The sequence below is a fragment of the Neovison vison genome, chromosome 12, assembly GCF_020171115.1.
Source record: "Neovison vison isolate M4711 chromosome 12, ASM_NN_V1, whole genome shotgun sequence".
In the NCBI taxonomy this organism is placed as follows: Eukaryota; Metazoa; Chordata; class Mammalia; order Carnivora; family Mustelidae; genus Neogale; species Neogale vison.
In genome coordinates this window covers 133,311,788-133,337,810 of record NC_058102.1, presented here as the reverse complement: position 1 = coordinate 133,337,810, position 26,023 = coordinate 133,311,788, and the positions used below count along the sequence as shown (strand labels likewise).

Genomic DNA, 26,023 nt, shown 5'->3' with positions numbered 1-26,023 from the left:
CACACTGAGGGGCCCCCTTCCCACTCTTGAATTAGAGTAACAACACTCAGGGGTGGAACTATGAAAAACTTCAGACCACGGCCAGTCAGAACAGTTCCAGGGAGCTCCTGAGTGGCTCGGCAGATTAATCACCTGACTCTTGGTTTCAGTTCAAGTCTGATCTCAGGGTCATGGGAGGGAGGCCCTGTTGGGCTCTGCACTCAGCATGGAGTCTGCTTGGGTTTCTCTCTCTCTCTACCTCTCCCTCTGCCTCTCCTCCATTCTCTTTCTCTCTCTCTCAAATAAACAAATCTTAAAAAGAAAAAAAAGAAAAAGAAAAAGAAAAAGAACAGTCACTCTCCCAACCGGAGTAGAAGTGAGTGAATGGATGGAGACCACAGATGTTCACCCAAACCCTTAACTCTCATGGGCAGCATAAGAAGTCCCCTCTGCAGGAATGTGGTGACCATCCTAACACTCACTGTTAATCAACAGCCTTTTCATCTAAGCCTACTCTCTCATTTTTTGTTTCTTCTTTCACAGAGTCTAAACTTTCTTGAATTTTACATGAACTATAAAGCAGATGCTAACTAAAATGGATTTATTTTTCCTGAAATAAATATATTTTTTTAAAAAACATAAACTGTTATTCAATTATTTTATAGGAAACTTTTAAGACCCTTCTTATTTAATTAAGAATATCAGATTATTCTTATTTTATTATATTATACTGAAAGTTATGAGCTGACTATGCTCTGAATCAAAGAAGCATTTATGAGAACACTACAAGACACACTAACACTCACCTAACTTTGTAATCTGGATCAGTGGTCCTCAGGTCAGCAGCCCCGGGACTCCAGTCGGCCCAAAAATGGGGTTTTCTTTTTTTTTTTTTTTAAAGATTTTATTTATTTATTTGACAGAGAGAGATCACAAGTAGGCAGAGAGGCAGGCAGAGAGACAGAGAGGAGGAAGCAGGCTCCCTGCTGAGCGGAGAACCTGATGCGGGACTCGATCCCAGGACCCTGAGATCACGACCCGAGCCGAAGGCAGCGGCTTAACCCACTGAGCCACCCAGGCGCCCACAATGGGGTTTTCTGAGTTAAACTAGTCCTGGTGGTAGGGGCTTTTTCCTAGATGTGATGCTTGTGTGAGTGCTCTTCATGCCACTCTGAGAGGACCAAGTTTTTACACACTTATCAGAAGTCACAACAACTCCCACTTATCCTTTAAAATGTAACATTTTGGGGTGCCTGGGTGGCTCAGTGGGTTAAAGCCTTTGCCTTCAGCTCAGGTCATGATTTCAGGGTCCTGGGATCGAGTCCTGCATTGGGCTCTTTGCTCAGCAGGGAGCCTGCTTCCTCCTCTCTCTCCCTCTGCCTGCCTCTCTGCCTACTTGTGATCTCTGTCTTTCAAATAAATAAATAAAATCTTAAAAAAAAAAACCAACGTAGCATTTCCTCAAACACTCGTACTTTTTACTAAAGATCATGTGTTTTTCTTGGCTAGTTTTTTTTTTTTTTTAAGACTTCATTTATTTATTTGACACAGAGGGACACAGCGAGAGAGGGAATACAAACAGGGGGACTGGAGAAGGAGAAGCAGGCTTCCCACTGGGCAGGGAGCCTGATACTCGGCTTGATCCCAGTATGCTGGGATCCTGACCTGAGCCGAAGGCAGATGCTTAACGACTGAACCACCCAGGTGCTCCTTGGCTAATCTTTATATAAAAGTAACAGCAAGAAAAATTGTTAAGTAGTGGTGGTTGTGTGGGTTTGGTTGGGTTTGGTTGGGGAAAATTTGTCTATTGGCTAAATATGTGAACATGATAAGCACAGGAACTGCGATAACAGAATGTATGTCAACGCAGTCAATTAACTGACCCCCTTGAGTACAATCAGGAAAACAGTTTTGTTTCATTCTCTATCACTCTTACAGTTATATCAGGAAGATACAATATTGTCATTCTCCAGTGTTTGTTTTTTTTTTTAAAAGATAGCTCTCTTGTCATATTAAAATCAAATTCTATAAACCTGTCTTTTACTAATTTGAAAGTTAAAAAGGGGTCCTTACCTGGGTTAGAAGATCCATCTCTCCCAGCAAATTGCTGAACATCTGGTCTATATCTTCGTTTGACTCACCCATCTGAAAAAGGAAAAAAAAACAACATATAAACAGTCTAATAAAAACCTGGTCCTGGATAAATGTCCCACCTCTTTGTTTTCCCCATGAGCCCTGTCCATGGGCAAGTAAGTTGAAAAAAGAAGGCTTTGGAGAGAAAAGCTCACTTCACCCTGAAATTCCATGCCTACCTTCTCTCCAGTTTGCTTGGTCCAAGACTGAACCCAACCATAAAACTGTCTCAGAGCAACACTTGGACTCTATTTTCTCAGACTAGACCAGTCTCTGCAGGGCCAAGTGGACAAAGTGATTATCTACAAAACTAGATTGATCAGAAAGGATGGGGAGGGGACTTCAGTTAAAATAAGAGAGGACAATGAGACCATGGGACAAGCACATCCTAACTAGCAGACACGTCGGAAAGAACCAGGTAAACAGGCACGTGGCCAGGGAAGCATGTATTTGAATCTAAAGCCATTCAGTGAATGCTCAGGGTCAGACCATGAGACATAAGGAGGTGAGCACTCAGGTGCGTGACAAGTAAGGCAGACACTGTAGGTGTCTTTGGTGAAAGTTTGAGTCAGGAGGATGTAAACATAGCATCAGCAAGCAAAGATGGAATAACAAAGAAGGAAGGTCCTATTTTTGTGTAGGTTGCCAGGCTTAGTGTTTATTACAGTCAGGGAAGGAAAGGCTGCCACAGACAGGTCCTGCCTCTGGTTGGGGAAGGAAGCCACTTACATGTGGTTTTATTCCCTTTCAGTTGCTTACAAAGCACCTAAGTCATGCCCTCCCTTCTTTAAATTACCTACAAAATGGAGAAAAGAAAGTATTTAAGTCAACAAAATACTCATGGTTTCACACGCTGTCCCCTCCACCAATTCAAAATCTCAACATGGATGATTCATTTATTACTTTAATAAAAGTAAACTGGCAGGATAAACAATAAAATTCCAGAAATACTTATATGAGTTTATTTTCATTAGAATATTATGCAGTACGATGTGACCAAAAAAAACCCAAAAAATCTTTCAGAAGAATTATTATTAACAGGGAAAGTTAAGAGTAAGTGTATCATGGTGAACATTCCATAAAGTATATAATTGTCCAATCACTATCTTTTATACCTGAAACTAACATGATATGTAAATTGTATTTCAAATTAAAAAAGAATCTTAGTGCTAACACATTTTAAATTTTTCATAAGAGAAAAGTAATCTATTCAGAGTGAAAAAAATAAATTTATTTGCCGACCTCAAAAGTGCCAGCCGGTGTTCCAAAAAAACTCAAGAGAAACCAAGATGATGTTAATAATAAGAACCCTGCCATTAAAAGCCATTATAAGCTTTTCCTTAAATCATTAAATTCAGAAAAACACTAACATGATGAAGAATTTCATGAAAAGAAATGTGATATGGATGAGTCAGAAAACCTGTTGAGTGCAAAGGCCTCAGTTTCTCAGCCTGCACACCACTGACACACAGTGGGCGAGGGACATGCCTGGGTGAATCTCACACCTAAGATGCAAATAACTCAAAACCAACAGCATTCTCACGACCTCTGCTGAAACTCTTCCCGTGTTCATCTGGTAAAATCTTGCCCCCTGCCCTTTCACTCCCTTTTCCAGGAGTCTGTTGGTACTGGATTATCAAAAGGAGTGGACAACATCAAGATTGTGCTGTGTCCCTACAGGCATAAGAACTCCTGCTACTGAATGAATTGTGGTTTAAAACAATTGCAGCCTTGGTGAACACAGGAAGACATTTGAGTTAAGCGCCTTTATTAACGTAAATTTAGATTAATCTGTAAATGCAATAATCTCACACATTCATCCTCCCTACAAGAAAACCTCATTTTGGGGATGGACAGAACAAGATACATACAGTGTATACAAATACACACACATACACATATGTCCGCGCAAGGAAGAATAGGGTTGTGTCTATTTGTATGCGTGCCATCCTCCAAAGGTCAAAGTCAGGATTAAAAAGAGAGAGCCAGAGAGAGAACACCCAGCCCTGAGAGCTAAAATGTAACTTGGATTAGCACCCAAACAGCGAGGGTGGGGCTGCCTCAGTCAAGCAACCGATTGCAAAACAAGCAGTGTTCGTTTGCATCCTGATCGGGTGGGATTAACATCTTTCTGTGAGTACGTAATCTCTGAGTTCCTTTTGGGTCTTGGGAAGGACAACAAACTCTTAATTAAAAAAAAAAAGGAATAATACTTTACCAGACAGTTTTTTTTTTTTTTTTTTCCTGGAGGGGAGGAAATAGCTAGCTAGGAGAGGGGTGGGTGGTTGAGGCTGCATAAACAGACTGAAATTCTGCCTTAGAAAGACTGTCTGGATGACAACAGAATTTGCCCTAATGCTCGGTGCTTCCCTAAGGCTCAAATTTCTAAGCCTCAGTTTTTACCCTCAAGTGATTTCTTTTCTCCATGTATATAAATTTCATAGATAAAATTCAAATATACATATTTTAAAAATCTATCCACACGGGGGCACCTGGGTGGCTTAGTGGGTTAAGCCTCTGCCTTTGGCTCGGGTCATGATCTCAGGGTCCTGGGATCAAGTCCTGCATCCGGCTTTCTGCTCAGCGGGGAGCCTGCTTCACCGCCCCCCACACTGCCTGCTGCCCTGCCTACTTGTGAGCTCTATCAAATAAATATATAAAATCTTAAAAAAAAAATCTATCCACACAATGGATTAGCAATTCCAGCCATAATTTTGGACCTAGATTAGGACCTTATTTTATCTGTCAGAGTCGCTTTGAAAAGGGTTTTCTCCCTCCCTTTCCCCCTCCTTCCCCCTTCTCTTTGCTTAGCCAACACCCCCTTCTCCCACTCCCTTAAACAATCCTCCCATGTTGTAAAAAGTGATAAGATACTACAAGGAATGTTGAAAGGTCATTCTACATGCTAATAAGGGATTGTAGTCTGGCCAATGCCGATGGTCAGTCTACATGCTAATAAGGGATTGTAGTCTGGCCAATGCCGATGGTCAGTCTACATGCTAATGAAGGATTGAAATCTAGCCAATACTGTCTGTTTCCCTTTTGTTAACGACCAATGAAAGTAACTTCCCACTATGTAAATGAAGGATGCTGAGCGAACCAATCAGGGGTATTCCCGCGCGCCAAGTATGCCTTTACATTCAAACCAGCCAATGAAAACTTTGTAACCATGCTTCCGCTTCTGTACGTATGCTTTCGCTTCCCCAAACCCCATAAAAAGGCCCTGAACAAAGGGCTGGCGCGCGAGTCCTCCTAAGACTTGACCGCCCGCAGGTACCTGTGTCTACTCAATAAACCTCGTGCTGTTTGCATCTGACCAGTGGACTCGGCTCGGTTTTTGGGTCCGGGGGTCTCCTCCTGAGAAGGGGTCCATTCCGGGGTGCTTGGAGCCCCGGGGGGATCTTTCAGCTTGCCTAAAAACAGCTTGCTATGAGCCCTTCTATTATTATTGTCCTTCTGGTGCATTCTTCTCCTATGGGCCCTAACTCAGTTAATGGTCATTATTCATTCACTTATTAGCCTGATTTAGAAACCTTGGCCTAGTCCCTGACTCCTCCCATTCTGCCTCTAACAGTCCAAAAAATCTTGTTAGTTTTTCCTTTAGAGCACTCTCCTTTCCTTCAACCTCACTGTTAAGCTATGGTTCTGCCTCTCATCAGCTCATCCAATGTCCAGTTTCCTGGATCCCCCCCCCTTAAGCCTCACCACCAGCACAGTGAATTTGAAATACAAATTTGAATCTGTCACTCCCTTGCTTAAAAACACGTTGTGATCATGGTGAAGTGTAAAGAGTTCAGGTCTCAGCCTGTCCTTGATACTAGCCTTTGACATTGTCTCAAGAGGCTTTAAAAATTCTCTGTCTTTGTAATATGCTTCCCTATCTACCTATCCTTCATAAAATCCTATTAATTACTCAAAATCCAGCTCTCATGTCAACACTTCAATGGCAACTTCATAGCCTGTAGACAGATTTGCTCTCCCCTGTCCTTGGTAACTGTATCAATAAATTCCTGCCCCAGGAACAAACCTGATAAGGTATTTCACCTCCTTAGATTTGTTTCCTTGTCTGTAAAATGAGAGGAATAATATATAATTCATAGAATTGTTGTGACATTTAAATAAAATAGCATATGGTCCTTGACATGAGCACTAGTAATAGCATTTGCCGTCGTGAATTACGCTCTTTTTTGTTAACGTGTTTAAACCTCTTTCCAGACTGGAAGCTGTTATTAAGGAAGGATCAGATCTTGGTCATCTTTGTGTTTAAAAATGCTTTGTTGGAAGAGATTATGCTGAGTGAAATCAGTCAAGCAGAGAGAGTCAATTATCATATGGTTTCACTCATTTGTGGAGCATAACCAATAGCATGGAGGACAAGGGGCGTTAGAGAGGAGTAGGGAATTTGGGTAAATTGGAAGGGGAGGTGAACCATGAGAGACTATGGACTCTGAAAAACAGTCTGAGGGGTTTGAAGTGGCGGGGGGGTGGGAGGTTGGGGTACCAGGTGGTGGGTATTATAGAGGGCACAGCTTGCATGGAGCACTGGGTGTGGTGAAAAAATAATGAATACTGTTTTTCTGAAAATAAATAAATTGGGGAAAAAAATAAAACAAAACAAAACAAAAATGCTTTGTTGGAAACCCAGAGAGACCAAATGCCCTCCCAGATTAATGGGAAGAAGTGAACTGAAGTGCAGGCTCAGGTCACATGGCAACTCTCTATTAATCTACCTCCGATGACCTAGACATGGCAGTCAACATCAATACAGTGAAGAATCTTGTATTATAAACATGTTTATAAGGAGCTTTTGTCAAGTGCCTTCTTTCTTGGAGCACCAGATTAAGGTATATATTTGTGGATGGTCTAATTTGAATGTTTTGCAAGGCTCATCTTTTCATCTGTGCTCTTAGTTGTGCATAATCTTTACATGAATTAGGTACTGGTACCAATAACAGAAAGAAAGAATATCTTTACTAAGAAGTAAAAATAAAACAATAAAGTAACAAGGGATGTGTAAAAAAAGGACTTCCTGATCATTAAAATGAATCAGTCAGTTAAGTTCAGACAAGTTAGAACTGGTCTTCAGTGTGATCTCTGTCTGTCAAATAAATAAAATCTTACAAAAAAAACCCAAAAAAACTGGTCTTCAAAATTCCACCAGAACAGCAGAACAGATGCTACTTCTCTTTGTGTTCTGTGCATGGCTGTGGGTTGAGAGAGAGAGAGAGAGAGAGAGAGAGAGCCATCTCCCCTCTCATCACCTGCCTGATAATAATCAAAATAACTATCGACACACTGTTAGGTGTTCTCACTCTGTGCCATGTCCTGGCTGATGAGATGAGCTCCGTCCTCACAACCACCCTTGATGGACACTTTTATTCTCCCCAGTTCACAGATGAGGGAACTAAGGCACCTAGAAGTTAAGTAACCTGCCTAAGGCTATACAATGTAAGTCAGTCAACAAGGATTTACTGATCCCAGACACTGTTCACAAACCCCTGGAAGAGGTTCCTATAACTGTATTTCTCTTCCTCGATGTGTCAAGGATTAAATACCTAGACTTTCTCTACATACTGTATGTCTTTATTTTGAAGATAGTAAAAAAAAAATGTTTGGAACTTTGCATTGAAACTGTAACTTTTGAGCTGTATTCTATCTATATTCTTAGTGCAGATAAGCCACACTTTCAGTCTATAGCTAGAGTGCCTGCGCCCAAGTATAAGCAGAATTCATAAGAAAAAAGGTTGAAAAATTTGAGGCTCTACTTGAATTTGCTTTGGTATCTTCATTATTTTTAAATTAAAAAAATAGCAGTGTTCATTTTTTTTTCAAGAAAAAAAAAAACAGTCCACACATTACACTACAGAAACTAAAGAAGAGAAAATTAAAAAAACAAATCTGTTCATTATAGAGATCACAGTATGGAATATGGAGTGTAGGATCCAGAAGATCACAAATGCTAGTGAGAACTATGACGTAGCTAATATACAGTATGACTGGAAAATAATTGACAATATTGAATTCTACCTGATTCTTTCACTGTAGTTTTTTTTTTTTTTTTTTCCAAAATGCAATGAAAGCACTTATCAAGAGGAAGTGGTTCACGGAACAACACAGCACGTGGTTAAAATTCTTGCAGTGTTTGGGGGTAAGGAGAAACTAAAGCTTCTGTGTAACATAAAACAGGAAACAGAAGCATCTCTAAACTTATACATAAATCAAATAATACTCAAGAAAGAACTAAGATGAAATCTCTTGGGCCAACTTAACAGACTTTTTATAGTACACCTGAGATAAGTGAAAATTTTGAGAAATAAACTAACAGTTATTAAGTTAGTAGGATAACCACTGTGATCACATGGACAACACAGACCAAACATAACAATCACAAAGGAAATTCATGTGGATGTTGGGGACATGCATATGTTGGTTACACAAAAGGAAGAGTCAAGACAACAGCATTCTACGGTAAGCAATATTGTGATGGCAAGAGTTAGATGGAAAAAAAAAAAAATCTGTACCTGAAAAAGGAATCATAAAATGACATGGTTTATTTCACAGTTTAAAAACTCTAAGGAGATGCTTTCAAAAGCCTTAGAATTTGTCACAGTGTAGAGTCAGACACATACATAGAACATGACATGGGCTACCATATTTTTTTAAGGTATGATTTTTAAATGTATTTACTTCCAGACTGCTTTGTTTTTGAGTGAATGAAGGGTGGAGGAGGGCGGAGTGCAGCTCTGTGCTAGGTCAAGTCCTGGGGTAGGTGAAAAGTGAGATGGCTGAGAGACCCAAAATGTTCAACAAGACTAAGAAGTAAACAGCATGTTTTCACAGGGACACAAACTCATATGAACTCAATATTCTCACTTCCATCTGTCTAGATGGCTTTTCTGTATCTTGGGGAGACAAGCGGTGGACAACTTTCACTTGGATATACATAGGCTGAAAAGTGAATTTTTTTTTAAAGGTTTTATTCATTTGACCGAGAGAGATCACAAGTAGGCAGAGAGGCAAGCAGAGAGAGAGGAGGAAGCAGGCTCCCTGCCGAGCAGAGAGCCCGATGCGGGACTCGATCCCAGAACTCTGAGATCATGACCTGAGCTGAAGGCAGAGGCTTAACCCACTGAGCCACCCAGGTACCCATGAAAAGTGAATTTTAAAATCTCGAGATTTTCTCAAGTTGCCTTTTAAGTCTATTTTGAGCATCCATATCAGGAATGGGGAGCTGCTTTTGTGTTTGGGATCCACCATAACATCGAACTAAATTGACAACATAATTTAAGGTTTTTATTTAAGAGATAAAAATAGAAAACAGGAAATATATTGTCCACTCACTTATAAATTAAAACTATGGATATTTATTTTCATACAGAAAACTCCTATGAACATTTATCTATAATCACCATCTCTTACTCATCTCTATTTTCTTCTCAATCTATCTTGCCATGGCTGAATATCTGTGTCCCCTCAAAGTCCATGTGTTGAAATCTAATCCCCAGTGTGAGGGTCTCTGGAGGTGGGGGTTTTGGGAGGTAATAAGGTCATGACAGTGGAGCCCTTATGTTGGGATTAGCACCCTTATAAGAAAAGATACAAGAGAGCTTGTTCCCTCCCTCTGCCATGTGAGGATACAAGAAGATGGCCACGAGCAAACCATGAAGAGGGCTCTCCCCAAACACCAGATCTGCTGGTGCCCTCATCTTGGACTTCCCAGTTTTCAGAACTGTGAGAAATTAATGTTTGTTGTGTGAGCCACCCAGTTCACGTTTTTGTTATAGCAGCCCAACCCTGACCAGAACATCCCCCAGTTGGACTTTAGTTCCCGCATGTCACCCAGCTGTGTGTCAACATTAACAATGACTTTCATGTTGCCAAATCCAATGATTGATTCTTAGCATCTTAAACAACATTTATCACCATTCATTGATCACTCTCTCGGAAATACTTTTTTCACCTAGCTTCCATAAAAGCTTTCCTTCCTGCTTTGCCTCCTAATAGAGGCTAATTCACTTGAAGCCAAAAAAGCCTAAGCTTCAGGGCTCCTCATTTGTAGTCCTTTCTAGGACAGCATTTCTCTTCTAGCACCCCAGCAGCAGTATGGAACATAGTTCTCATATCGGAAAATGATTCTGGTAGTGGTTCCAGGGCTTAGAGTGGGGCCAGTGGGCTGCCAGCACTACCTCCACTTCACCTGGACTCTAGCAAGAGTTAGATCCATAATAGATCTCAAGGACTGTGGAATCTACCTTCTATTCCAAGAAGAAGATCTGAAGGAGACACTGTTCTTCTCTGCTCCTTGCACGGGGTTACCTTCATGGCCACCTTCCATTGTCCCCAGGACCAGCCTAGCAATTCAGAGGTAGCAAGAACTGATGGCCATTTGGTCCAGGCTGAGTGGGACCAGCTGCTTCCTGGGCCATTGGGAGCCATGGGGTCCCACACCACAACTAGTGAGAAAACACCTCAGTTCTCTGAGGTCTTTCTCCTGGGCAAGACACACTGCCAGAGGAAGAAACCACAGAGGAAGTTACAGATGAGGTCTTACCACAGAGAGCTATGAGACTGAATAAACTTTTTCTAAAAATTATCAATAATAAAATTACTTTTGAGCAACCATGCTGGAGGAAAGACTAAATTATCTCTTCTCTCTATAGAAAATTGTATTTCAAATTCACCCTCATAGAGAGAGGTGGTCGAAGAATATGCAGCCAAAATGTAGGAAAAAATTGTATCAGATGAGTAATAGGAATAATAAAAATAAGTGTTATTTTTTGTATTTTGTGATGTTTGATACGTGCTTTTAAAAAATCGGTAACCTGCTGAGATTTTCTTTCTCTAAATAAATATTTTCTTCTGTTGCTTTTTTAAAAAAAAGTTAAAAAAATGTATTTGACAGAGAGAGACACAGCGAGAGAGGCAACACAAGTAGGGGAAGTGGGAGACAGAGAAGCAGACCTCCCACTGAGCAGGGAGCCTGATGTGCGGCTCAATCCTAGGATTCTGGGATCACGACCTGAGCCGAAGGCAGACACTCAACGGACTGAGCCGCCCAGCCGCCCATTCCTAACTTTTTATTCATAATTTTTAATTCTATTTTAAAAAAGATTTTATTTATTTATTTGAGAGAGAGAGAGAGAGAGAGAATGAGAGTGATCAAGCATGAGGGGCAAGGTCAGAGGGAAAAGCAGAGCCCCTACTGGGCAGGGAGTCTGATGTGGGACTCGATCCTAGGACTCCAGGATCATGACCTAAGCTGAAGGCAGTCACTCAACCAACTGGGCCACCCAGGTGCCCTTGTATTCTATTTTTAGAGAGTTTCCCCAAGTTGTACAATATTTAGGCCCCAGATATCCTGGAACTATCCCTGCCTATCTCACTGGCCTCTCATCTGAGTCTCCTCCATTGATTCTACTCCTCTCCCTGATCTAGTTTTTCTCCTGGCCTCTACCTACATCCATTCCCTAGCAGACATCATGCTGCTTCAGGCTTTAAATACCGTATGCATGCTGCCAACCCAAACTTCTCGCTTATTTCTCACATTGAACTAGTACTTAGTACCGCCCCGCCCTGCCTCTCTGGTTTTATCTCTTTTAACTCTTTGCTCACACCAGCCTACAGCTGTTCCTTAAACACCATAAGCATGCATTTGCACATGCTTTTCTCTGTCTGGAACACCTGTTCCCCACTTAAGTGGTTTGTTCTCCCCTGCTGTTACGTCTTTCCTTGCATATTCCCTCGATACTGAGGCCTTCCCTGACCTATTTCAAAATCAGCTCTTTCCCCTGCTTCTGTTCTCTCTCCACTTACCAACTAGAATATAAGCTACATGAAGTCAGGAATTGATTGTTTCTTGCTCACTGCTAGATCCCAACAAGCAGGGCAATGCAGATACATGATAGCAAATATTTGTTCAGTGAGTGGATGAATAATAAGTTTTTAAAGAATAGAATGTAATATATTCCTTTAGGCTTCGTGAGGGCAGCATTCACCTTTATATTTCTAGTGCCCACTTTGGTCAGGGAAGACCTTCAATGGTATCTGCTGAATAAATGAATGTTTTAAGGGACAACAGTAGAGAAGAAATGAAGCTAAGGGAAGACAGATTAAAAAAAGGAAAATGATTTACAACCACCTTAGTGGAGGCAAGAATAAATGGTGGATGTTGGCACGAATGGATGAAAGATGATTAGGGAATGATATTGACTCCCTACTCGGCTAAGTCAAACTCCGGGGTAGGTGAGATGGCTGAGTAAGATCCCAAAATACTTAACTTAGAAGCAACACAGTAAGTAACACTTGTTACTTACCTCTTTCTAAATGTAGAAATCTGGTGGACCCAACTTTAACCAAATGATCAAACTTAGGATCATCACTGATGGGACAAGCTGACACCATTGTCCCTGAAGTGATGTACTGAGGACACAGTGTCACCGTAATGCTGCCGCCAAAATGTTTAGCCTGAGTCTAGCCAAGAGGAATCAATCAGACAAATCCAAATTGAGGGACATTCTGCAAAACAACGAAGTGACTGGTTTGGACTCTTTAAATTAAAAAAGACATAGGCTGGGGTGCCTGGGTGACTCAGTGGATTGAAGTCTCTCCCTTCAGCTCAGGTCATGGTCTCAGGGTACTGGGATCGAGCCCCGCATCGAGCAGCTAGGCGGGGGGCCTGCTTCCCTCTCTCTCTCTCTGCCTCCCTCTCTGCCTGCTTGTAATTGTTCTCTCTCTGTCAAATAAATAAAATCTTAAAAAAAGATATAGGAATAATTTGGAAAATTTGAATAGAGATTATATAACAGAAAATGCATTAAATCAGTTAAGTTCCCTGACTGTGATAATTGTATCATGATTGTGTAAGAGGTCTTTGTTCTTAAGAGACAGTGAAAAAATAGAACAAATACAATAAAATGTAGGTAACTAGTGAATATGAGTGAAGGGAATATTGATGTTTGTTGCACAATTCTTGCTTTTTTTGCTGTTGCTGAGGTTTTGAAACTAAGAGAACCAATCTTTAAAGTCAGACAGACCTGAGTTTAAAAAAGCAAGGCAAAACAAAACAAAACAAAACAATACAAAACAAAACAAGAAAGAGGAACAGAGGAGATAAAAAGTAGAGGTTGACAAAGACAGTGTAAAAGAAAAGAATCTTATCTTGTGAACTGCTGATATGTTGTATCATCTATTTCCCACAAAAACTATGTGGGCATAAATATTTCTCCCATTTGCACAGATGAGGAGCATGTGCTCAGGAATTTGAGTCATGGGCCCCAAATCACACAGAAGCGTGGGTGGAAAATACCCTCAGACTCACACAATGCATCTGCCTAGAGATGACACACATTCAAACACACACAAAGAAAAAGAACTCTGTAGTGTGAATTACTTCGTGATGTAGCTACCTTAAATCTTAAACACAATACTTGCTAGGTTATGTAGTGTCTGTTAAAGTTTTATATTTTTATCTCCTAAGAATGTATACCAATCATCCACTATTATTTTTTACACTTTTCCACTTATAAATAAAAAGTTCTAGATATTTTCGTATTATTATTTGGATGAGTTACTTATACGATTCATTGCCAAACTTTCAGACTGTAATTTTCAAAGTGAAAAGAGATTGAAATGGCAGGTTACGCATCACTAAAGACTGCCTTTAGGTACTAAAGGCCTACCTATCCAAAGCTTCTACTAGAAATCAAGAGAAGTTATTTAACTTCCAATAGCACTTAAGATAATAAAGAAAAATAAATCTTTGCATTTAGCCAAGTAAGAAATAAACAAAAATTGCCAACTTTCTTTGATAAGCCTAAAAATTATACTGTGAACTCTAAGGGTTTTAAGGAACAAGAGTGTATGGCCTTGGGTAGTGAGTGACCGGGTGTCCTAACATGTTCTGCACATCTTAACATCTTTAGATTCTCAATTTGTGAAGACTTGGTTTTACTTGTAATACTAACAAGAAATGATATGTAATTCTATCAATCATTTTGTGCTCTTAGGTCTTAAAATCTTTCTAAATATTCAATGCAGCATCTTTCCACTTCCAAAAAAGAAAACGTTAATGAACTAATCAATGAAAGATGACAGACACGTTGAATGTTCTCAAGAGGAGAACTAAAAAATGACCTTTGGCTTAAATGCATGTACGTCCCCAGTTATCTCCTGAGCATTGAGGGTGGGAGCCAACAGAGGGTTTCAGAAATGAGTGGGAAACCGAGATAACAGAGACAACTTTTCTGGGGCCACAGCAATTAAATGTGCTTGTTCAGAATTTTTCCAAAGTCACTTTCATGGCTTCCAGCATCTTTCACGTGGATGTGCTGCACCATCATCTAATCAAGTGTCTATTGTTGGAAATTTATGGTTTGCTCTTCTTTTCGAGATATGATGCTAAGAGCCAGATGTTTGCATTTGCAGAAAAATTACATCCAGCATGGCTTCAGGATAACACTGGAAATATCAACCAATTCTTGACTTTCTGTGGGTTGAGGAGTTTTCTGTTGCTGTATCATGGTCAATATTCTGCACCTGTCACTAGAAACCTCCAAATATTGGGGCTCTTAGTAATGATAAGGGTCAGGTGTGTAAATTCTGTGTTAATGGGCTCGAGCGGTGTGTGTCCCACTGTGCCATTTATTTCTGTTTGGAACTATTTACGGCCATCTCTGTGATGGCTGGTGTGTGCAAAACCTATCAGGGTGAAACATGCCCTGGAAAAAAATTTACATTGGAAAAATCTGAGGTATATTTGAGATTTTTTCAGTGACAGCCCAGTTTTAATTCTTTTCCTAAGTCTCCTAGTAAATTACCTCTCTACTAATTCAAAGATGCTACTGACAATACTTTTCACTCTATTTTAAAAAAAGGAACTGAATCTTGACTCCCCCATATTTGAGATGATTCATCCTTAAATAAAACAAAAAAATCTAATATTTTTGTCCTAAATGACTTTCCTTAAGTAGCTAGGGTGTGGTGTGTGTGGGGGCTTCTGTTTTGTGTGCATTTGTCTCCCCCTCAATGATATGTGGGCCCATCTAGGGCCTCAGGCTGGGGAACCACTGAACTGCAAGGGACAGACAAGACCGTTCCCCGGGAACAAGACTAGAGTTTAGAACCAGGATACCTGGGTTCAAGGCCCAGCATTGCCACTCACTGCTCTGTAACTCTGGGCCAAGTTACTACTTCCTCAGTGTATTAGTTTTCTTATCTGTGAAAAAGGGGTGGAAAAAGCTACCTCATGGGGTCAAAGTGAGAATTCTATTAATTAATACATGTAAAGCACACAGAATAGGCCTGGCTTGGAAGGAAGAGCTCAGGAAGTAGAGGTCCTCATACTATTAAGCAATTGGAACCACAGCCATCTTCTGGCCTCCTGGAAGCCTGGAAGTTCTGTGTGCAAGGACACAGGCTGAGGTCAGATCATAGCTTTGGAGAGGAGAAGGATAGTGATGACAGCATGGAATACTGTTAGTCAACTGTCTCCAGACAGGGTCCTCACTCTTGCCCCGTCCCTTCCCACCAGAGAAACCACACAGGGCCTTGGATGTTCTTGTTGCAACTGGTGGGGGAGGGGAGGCCATGGGTTGAAAAAGGGAAAGCATTGAAAAAACAAAGACTACATCTTTTGAGACCTTAATGGAAACCAAGAACACAAGTCTGTTTCATGGAGTATGCTGGAACTTCCCAGTAACAGCTGAGGCCAAACTGACTGCACAGAGGTCAAAAGACGAAGGCAGCACTGCCACTTCAGGAAGGAGAAAAGCAAAGGGGCCACAGGAAGAACTTGTAGCCTGCGAAGACAGCATCACAGCAGGAATGACTGCATTCCCTGATTCATGACAGTCACATCCAAGGGCTCACATGAGCTCAGGGCTCCAGGAATGAGCCTGGAAAAGCCTGCTAGGTGGGGTTGTAGAGACACCATCTAGGGTGGCTGAAGCAGGGGCTATTCCTTATGTTATTGTAATAACCATATTATTTCCCAATTGTTCCCTTAGGTTAATAAGCCCTAGAGAAATGGGGGACACATTAACACATACACAAAGTTATTGTTCATTTTCACATGAGCTCATTTACTTATATAATGATAGGTTGTAGTTTTATATCAGGATTTTCCACTTATGAATTCATCATTAGCTCAAGAACCATTAATGTAATGCAAACTCTGTCAGACCCTCCGGTAAGCAGTGGGATCCATATTCCGAATACATGTCCAGCAAATGAAGTTTATAATCTAAAGAGGATGATGATTGTTTTTCAGAGTCCATAGTCTCTCATGATTCACCTCCCCAATCTGAGGGGTTTGAAGTGGCGGGGGGTTGGGAGGTTGGGGTACCAGGTGGTGGGTATTATAGAGGGCACGGATTGCATGGAGCTCTGGGTGTGGTGAAAAAATAATGAATACTGTTTTTCTGAAAATAAATAAATTAATTAAAAAAATAAAGAGGATGATGATATGCAAATAATTTAATGCCACGTAACAACATAAAGAGACATGAATACAATAATACAGGATCAGAGAGGAGAGAACATTAATACTTTTGGCAGTCAGAGAGGGAAGGACATGCAGCAGCTAAGAGCATGAACATACACTTCTGATTCTGAAAAACTTGTGTTCTGCTCTGCACTTGCTGTGGTGTGAGGCTGGGAAACCTTAACTACCTACAGTGTTAATCCATAATATGGGAATATTTCACTGGGTTTTTATCAGGATTAATATGTGAAAAGGTTTTACTAGATGCCTGATTACATGGTAAATGCCCTATTGTCATCATTTAGATAGTACGTAGATCTTATCAAGAACATTATCAGATGCTTGAAAGCACGTGGCAGGTTCATAGATTTGAATAATGTAGTGAGGCCAAAGCTGATCTGAGGGTTTAGTTGAGCATTTCCTCCTCAACAGTAGTTCTCAGAGTGTGGGTCCTCAGACCAGCAGCAGAAGCGTACCCAGACACTTAGAAATGCAAATTCTTGGGCCCCACTCCAAAATTACTTCATCAGTAACTCCAGGGTTGAGGATGAATAATCTTTTTAACAAGCTATCCTTATGATTTTATTGTACACTAAAGTTTGAGAACCACTGCTCTATAAATAGATGGCAAAATCCAAAAACAAATAATGTAAAGGGATTATGAAAATCAAAACTTTTAGCAAGACACAAATGGCTTGTGTTTTACATCAAACACAAGGACAGAAGGCACTTCCCATACCCTGCATTATCTCAATGTAAAAAATGCAATAGAAATGATCACATCTTTTTATTGTTTGAAGTACAAAATGAAAAAGAATGTAGTGTTTAATGTTAGGTATTGGGGAATCAAGGTCAGTTAATGTTCCTGTCCTGGGTATCTGGTAAACTCTTGAAGCACATATTGACTCAATTCCTATAGGATTGTGAAGTATTTTCCTTCTTCACTCATATATAAAAAGCATATTCACAGTATAATGATGATAACGATAATAGATGCTTGGTGGTTTTAAACATGCCTCCAGTTCTTTGAGACTTCTTGTATTGTGATGTGGAATCTACGTCTCCTTCCCCTGAATCTGAGCAGACTCATGATCACCTTGATCAAAGCAGTATCAGTGACACTGTGTGTCTTTGGAGGGTAGGCCTTCAAAAGCTATCCCCTCTCAGAACTCCCTCTAGATGTTCAATATAGGAGTCTAGGTGCCACAGTGCGAGAAGCTTGAGCCACCTGGAAGGGCCACAGGAGGACTCTCATTACCAATCCCAGGCTAGGCAGGTGAGTGAAAAACCCTCCAGATGTCTAGCTGTTTGGGTCACCCCCAGATGTTCAAGTCTTACCAGCTGAGGTCATGGACCTCATGAAGCTGAGACAAGCTAGCTCTGCTGCAGCCTGTCTGAATTTCAGAATTCAGAATTCAAAACTATAATAAAACTGTGTATTCTGTAGAACTAAGTTTGAGGTAGTTTGTTATGCAATAGTACATAAACACGACAAAGAATCGTAAGGCGCAGAATTCCAGAGCATGTTCTGTGTGTCAAGCACTATACCATGTTTTTAAAAAGTATTTATTTATTTATCCTAGAGAGCGGGAGAGAATGTGTGCAGTGGGGAGAGACAGACGGCGAGGGAGAGAGACTCTCTGGCAGACTCCACGCTGAGTGCAGAACACTATGCAGGGCTCTATCTCATGACCTTGAGATCATGACCCCGAGACCCTGACCAGAGCCAAAACCCAGACTTGGTCTTTTAACCAACTGCACCACCTACTCGCCCCGAAGTACGTTTTATATGCTATACCTCCTCTTATCCTTTCTACTGCTCTGAAACACACACACACACACACACACACACACACACGCATGCACGCACATATCTTACAAAAAGAGATGTATTTTTTCTATGCAAAATATATTATCCCCATTTGCATGTGAAGGAATGGAAGCTCTGAAAAGGTAAGTATCAGACAGGGGCAAATAACTAGTTTATGTCAAAATTCAGTGCATAGAAATGCCGAAAATGTTAGTGTGCAGCCACCTAAAGACAATAACTAGGAAATGGCAAATTAAATATTGATAATGATACAATTATACCATTAAAGAAAACTTAAAAGTTAATGCTTTTACTACGGAGAATTTAATCATTCTCCTACTCATCAGGAGGTACTATTAGTAATTACATCATTATAATATATAATCCATAACAATGTCAGCATTGATAATAATTTAATTTATTTTGCCATAATTATGAGATTGTTGTCATGAAAAGTAAGAAATTTATGTCCCTGAATAAGCTAACTAGACAGAAATTAACCTAACTACAGAGCATCACAAACAGCAAACTAGTTAAGATCTGACATTTATGAAACAAAGCAGGACACCTATCAGTTCTGTGGATATATGAGAATATTTAATGGCTCACAATTTTCTTGTGAAGGCTATTTACACACAATTTCCTATAGGCGTTATTTTTATATATGGCAAATGAGACCTTTTAATTTTATTTTTCTCCATTTAGTCTACATGGGATCACACCCAGTCTACAGCTATAACATTTAAAATTTTTCTCTTACAGTTGTGAGGAGAGCACAAATAAAGAATGAAAATGATGTACTTGAAAACACAGAATGCTCCAGAGTTCTATGTCAGTTTTGGCTAAACCACTGAGCCAATTCTCTACTTAATTCATATATCAAGAAAATAAAAACAGTGAATACGGAACTTGGAATAACCCTTGATCATCTTTCAAATGGTATATATTGGGGGTCCTGTTCTATCATCAGAAAATTTATTGGATGTGAATGTGACACTGGATGAGTCAAACCTGAATTCAGTCCTAACTACTGCATGACTGAGCAACTTAACCTGCTGAACTCCAGGTTTTTCATCTATAACATGGGAATAAGAAAACCCAATTCATCAAATTACTTTGAGAGTTAAATTAGCATAGTCAGGCCCTGGCACAGTTCCTGGAACACAGTGGTGCTTTGTAGGTAGGTAGGTAAATTTAAAATGCACAGACAGAGAAAGACAAATACTGTATGATCTCACTTCTATGTAGAATTAAAAAAAAACAAACAAACCAAACCAAAAACCCAAGCTCATAGATACAAGAGAACAGACTGATGGTTACCAGAGGCAGGTGAAATGGGCGAGGAGGTCAAAAAGCAGAAACATCCAGTTATAAGATAAATAAGTCACAGGTGAGTAATGTCTGGCACGGTAACTATAGTTAGTAACACTGTATTATATATTTGAAAGTTGCTAAGAGAGTAGATCTTAAAAGTTGTCATCAGAAGAAAAAATTTTGTAACTATGTGTGATGACAGATGTTAACTAGAACTATAATGATCATGTCACAATATAAACAAATATGGACTCATTATGTTGTACACCTGAAACTAATGTAAAGCTATATGTCAGTTATATCTCAAAAAAAAGAAGACCAACAATGCCAAGTGTTGATGAGATTGTACAGCACCTGGAATCTCATACATTGCTAGTAGAATTGCAAAATGGTATAGCTTCTTTGAAAAACACTACATCAAAAATTAATAATGTACTATATGTTGGCTAACTGAACATAATAATAATTAAAAAAAAGAAAAAGAAAAACAATATGACCATACCTTATAAAATTAAACATACATTCACCACTCAACTTAGCAATTCTACTTTAAGGTATTAACCCAAGGAAAGTGAAAATACATGCTCACTCAGAAATGTGTTTAAATGTTCACAACAGCATTATTCATAAAACCAAAAACTGGTAAGTGAATAATCAAATTGTGGCATATTCATTCTACAGAATCTTACTATCAATAAAAAAGGAAAAAATAGTAATATACAGAACAACATGGATGGATCCAAAAATATTAGGTTAAATGAGAGAAGTTAAACATAAATACTACATACTGTATAATTCCATTTACATGATACTCTAGAAAAGGAATAGTTATAGTAACTGAAAGCAGGTTTTTGGGGCCAGGAGCTGGAGGGAAAAGTTCAAGGGCAAAGAGGCACAGGGATAAATATATTTATCCTATCTATCCTTTAAGTTCAGGTTTATGATAAAATAAAATAAAATGACAACTTCTGGTTCCAAATAGTGGGCAGTAAATATACACTCTCTACTAAAAGTCTAAGGAAATGCCTATGTAACAGTCTGGAAAGCAAGGAAGAGTGGCATCACCATACTAAAAAATTTGAGGAATTTCTAGAAGATGTTAAGGAGAAGGGACCGTAATAGTGAATAATAAGAACTAAGGAAACAGTCTAGGGGAGGGCTGCTTAAGATAGAGCCAAGAAAACACCCAAGCTCAGGGTCAGCAAGGAGGCACCACCCCAACTGGAGGAGTAATTATTTAAATGACTGAGTGCTATGGACCATTTAGTTTCTGTGTCACAGGGAAAAATGAGCAGTCACAATTGCCCCAGCGTAAAATCAGCAAGAATCTTTGCCTTAAATAACATGGGAAGTGTCTTATTGGTTCCTAAGCGGAGAATTAAGTGCCCCCAAAAGGAGAGTGGTTCCTTGAAAGCTGGAAATGCATGACATACAGGCAGATTCCAATCCAACCAGCTAACAATTCATTCAATCAGTCAATCAGAAGGGAGTGGAAAGAGAAATGTTCACATTCAGTGAAATGCACTAAGAACTCTCATGTGCTCCACCTCCAGCACAAAGCTTTGCTGGCCTCAGTAAACAGCATTTATGGAGGTGTGAAATTTATATGCCTCATTGTTATACAAACCAAAGGGGAAAGCTGCCTGTCTTTAACCCCCACACTCAATTATAGAAAAAATCCTACAGTCAGCTTTCTAGCCAAAAAAGAGGGTTGTAACAGCTGCCAAGTAAATCCATACGATTTTCCTATATTATTCTAGCCCTTTCATTAAAATTATGAATCAACAACAAGGGTCATGAAATATTTGAGGAAGAAACAAGAGCATGGGAACCTCAAGACTATAAACCAGGACACTGACCCCTGAGGATACAGAGTTGATGAGAGAAATGAAAAAGAAATTTTTGAAAAATTTCAACTGCTGCCTTCGGAGGATTTTAAGATAACATAGCAACAGGAATAGGTTGCTATCAAAAAAGCAATAAAAAATACGAAAAATTAATACTACTTAGATAGATGCAAAAATCCCATATAAAATTTTAGAAAGTCAATTCCAGAAATATACAAAATAATTAATACATAATAACCAGGAATGCAAAGACAGCTTACCAGTAGGAAATATATTAGAGTAATTCATGAACTTAAATATTAAATGACAGACCATATTATCATCTTAATGCACGGTGAACAGGTAGGTGGTTGATTAAATCCAGTATGTGCTCCTCTTAATTAAAACCTTAATTTCAGGGGCACCTGGGTGGCTCAGTGGGTTTAAGCCTCTGCCTTCGGCTCAGGTCATGATCTCAGGGTCCTGGGATCGAGCCCCGCATCGGGCTCTCCACTCAGCGGAGAGCCTGCTTCCCCCTCTTTCTCTGCCTGCCTCTCTGCCTACTTGTGATCTCTCTCTAACAAATAAATAAATAAAATCTTAAAAAAAAAATAAAACCTTAATTTCAAAGTTGAAATAGTTCCTTTCTTTCCTACTTTCCTTAACTTGATAAGGGTATCTATCAGAAACCAATGGCAACCATTAATCTTTCTTTCTTTTTCTTTTTTAGATGGAATTTACCAAACCCTTTCTTTTTTCTTTTTTAAAGTACGCTCCACACCCAGCATGGATCCTAACATTGGGCTTGAACTCTTGACCCTGAGATCAAGACCTGAGCTGAGATCAAGAGTTGGATGCTTCCTGACTGAGCTACCCAGGTGCCCCTGGCACCCATGATTCTAATTGTAAAACACAGAAACTGCTCTATTAAAGTTGGATACAAGTCAAAAAATCTCATCATTATTGCTATTATTTGTCTATTCTGGTAGTCTAAGACAATACAAAGCCAGAATAAAATTTTCAAATTTATAGATATTTTATGGCAGGACCTGGCAAACCTTTTCTATAAAGAGCCAGATAGTAAACCTTTGAGGTTTTACAGATCACATAGTCTCTATTACAACTACTCAAGTCTGCTGTTGAAGGGAAAAACTGCTATAGATAACAAGCCATGGCTAGTGGCAATGCAACTTTTTATTTAAAAATATTAAATATTCAATATGTAAATATTAAACAACACACTACTGCACAAGCAATGGGCCAAATAAGAAATCAAACAGTAGTTCAAAATATGTCTCAAAACAAAAGAAAAAGAAAACACAATGTTCTAAATCCTATGGGATGGAGCAAAAGCAGATGTTAGAGTGAAATTTATGCTATAAATGCTTGTATTAAGAAGTTCAAATAAACAACATTGCACCACAAGGAACTAGAAAAAGAAGAAACTTAGCTGAAACTTAGAGGAAGGAAATAACAAAGAAAAATCATAAATAAATAAAATAGAGATTAGAATAAACTGTAACATGACATTAAAAGTAAAGACCACTTTTTCCAAAAAATTAAATTGGTAATAGTTTAACTACATTAACTAAGAAAAAAAAGAGAAGACTCAGAAACCAAATTGAGAAATGGAAGAGAAAACAGTACAACAGATAACCACAGAAATAATGTGGTAACAGATTACTATAAATAATTATATACCAACAAATCAGATAATGTAGAAAAAACACCAGATAAATCCTAAAAATACACAAGTTATTTATGATTGAATCATGAATCTTGACTCCCACAAGTAGAGGAAATCTTCTTAGACCAATAACATGAATGAAAGTTGAATTAGGATCAAAAATCTCCCAGCACAGAAAAGCCCAAGACCATATGGTTTCACTGGTGAATTCTACCAAACATTTAAAAAAAAATTAATGACAATCATTATTAAAATCTTACAAATAATGGAATGGGGGGAACACATTCAAAATCCGTCTATGAGGCCAGTACTACTCTGATAACAAAGCAGGATAAAAAACAATACAAGAACAACAAAGTCTAGTTTGTCTGATGTAAGTATTGCTACTCAGGCTTTATTTTGATATCCATTTGCAAGATAAATCTAACTCCAACCCCGCACTTTCAATCCACAGGTGTCTTTAGGTCTAAAATGAACTCTTGTAGGCGGCATATAGATGGGTCTTATCTTTTTTCACCCATTCTGACACCCCATGTCTCTTCATGGGAGCATTTAATCCTTTTACATTCAAAGTAACTTTTTTTGTTTGTTTTTAAATTATAAACATATAATGTATTATTTGTTTTGGGGGTACAGGTCTGTGAATCATCAGTCTTACACAATTCACAGGACTCACCATAGCACATACCCTGCCCAATGTCCATCACCCAGCCACCTTATCCCTCCCCCCACCTCCAGCAGCCCTCTGTTTGTTTTGTGAGACTAAGAGTTTCTTATCATTAGTCTCCCTCCCTGGTCCCATTTTGTTTCCTTTTTCCCTCCCTTCCCCTCATGAACTCCCGTCCTGCCTCTCAAATTCCTCATATCAGAGAGATCATATGATAATTGTCTTTCTCTGATTGACTTATTTCGCTCAGCCTAATACCCTCTAGTTTCATCCATGTCATTGCAAACGACAAGATTTCATTTTTGATGGCTGCATAGTATTCCTGTGTGTGTGTGTGTGTGTGTGTGTGTATCACATCTTATTTATCCATTTATCTGTTGATGGACATCTAGATTCTTTCCATAGTTTGGCTATTGTAGACATTGTTGCTATAAACACTGGGGTGCACGTGCCCATTCGGATCACCACATTTGTATCTTTAGGGTAAATACCCAGTAGTGTGATTGCTGGGTCGTAGGGTAGATCTATTTTCAACTTTTTGAGGAACTTCCCTACTGTCTTCCAGAGTGGCCACACCAGCTTGCATTCCCACCAACAGTGTAGGAAGGTTCCCCTTTCTCTGGATCCTTGCCAACACCTGTCATTTCCTGACTGGTTAATTTTAGCCATTCTGACTGGAGTGAAGTGGTATCTCACTGTGCTTTTCATTTGTATTTCCCTGATGTTGAGTGATGTTGAGCACTTTTTCATGTATTTGTTGGCCATTTGGATGTCTTCTTTGCAGAAATGTCTGTTCATGTCTTCTGTCCATTTCTTGATTAGATTATTTATTCTTTGGGTACTGGGTTTCATAAATTCTTTATAGGTTTTGGATAATAGCCCTTTATCTGATATGTCATTTGTAAATATCTTTTCCCCTTTTGTCGGTTGTCTTTTGGTTTGTTGACTGTTTCCTACATTCATAATTATTCATAGATATTTATTGCCATTTTATTACTTATTTTGTCATTGTTTCTTGAGGTTTTCTCTGACCTTTACTGTCTTTGTCACTATTGGTTTCTCTTCTGCACTCAAAGAGTCTCCTTTAATATTTTTTGTAGGGCTGGTTTAGTAGTCACAAATTCTTTTAGTTTTTGTTTGTCTGGGAATCTCTTTATCTCTCATATTCTGAATAACAGCCTTGCTGGACAGAATATTTGTGGCTGCAGATTTTTCCCATTCAGCACTTTGAATGTATCATGCCACTTTCTTCTGGCTTGCCAAGTTTCTGTTGAGAAATCTCCAGCTAGCTTTATGGGTTTTCTCTTGTAAGTTAAGAACTTCTTTTATCTTGTTGCCTTTAAGATTTTTGTTTTATCACTATATTTTGCAAATTTAATTACAATATGTCTCAGTGCTAGCCTGCTTTTGATAGTTTGGATGGGCATTCTATGTACTTCCTGGATGTGGATGTCTATTTCCTTCCCCAGATTAGGGAAGTTTTCTGCTACTATTACTTGAGATAAATTTTCTGCCCCCTTCCCTCCTCCTCTTCTTCTTCTGGGACTCCTATAATACAAATGTTATTACTGATGGAGTCACTGAGCTCCCTAAGTCTATTCTCATGTTTGATGGAGTCACTAAGTTCTCTAAATCTATTCTCATGTTGTATACTCTTCTTTCTTTTCTTCATCTTAATTATTGTCCATTATTTTATCTTCTGGGTCACCATTTCATTCCTCTGCTTCTTCCAGCCTGCAATTCATTTAATCAAGCCTGTTGCCAATCTCGTTTATTATATTCTTCATCTCTGATCCTTTTTTTTTTTAACTTTTTTATCTCTAGGATAAGGGTCTCACTGGTGTTTTCTATTCTTTTCTCCAGCCCAGTGAATATCCTAATAGTTGTTGTTCTAAATTCTCCATCAGACATGCTATTTATATCTGTTTCACCAAGATCTCTGGCTGTGGCTTTATATTGTTCTTTCATGTGGGATAAATTCCTTCATCTTTGCATTTTGTCTAAGTCTCTGTCTTCTTCAATGTGGCCTCTTCTTTCCCTTTAGTTGTGGAGTTTGTTTTGTCAGTCTTCAGGCTAGTCTCTAGGATATTTAGGATGATTTGACATTTATCTCTTTGTGTTCATGGGA

General features: G+C 39.2%; 1 protein-coding gene across 1 annotated transcript in view; it reads right to left on the bottom strand.

Moving 5' to 3' along the window:
• LOC122892556 (amyloid beta precursor protein binding family B member 1 interacting protein) overlaps positions 1–26,023 on the bottom strand; it is a 109,180-nt gene that overhangs the window by 60,294 nt on the left and 22,863 nt on the right. Inside the window, exon 2 of the mRNA XM_044229208.1 lies at positions 2,053–2,124. Coding sequence (XP_044085143.1) covers positions 2,053–2,124 — 72 coding nt within the window. The remainder of the gene's footprint in view (positions 1–2,052; positions 2,125–26,023) is intronic.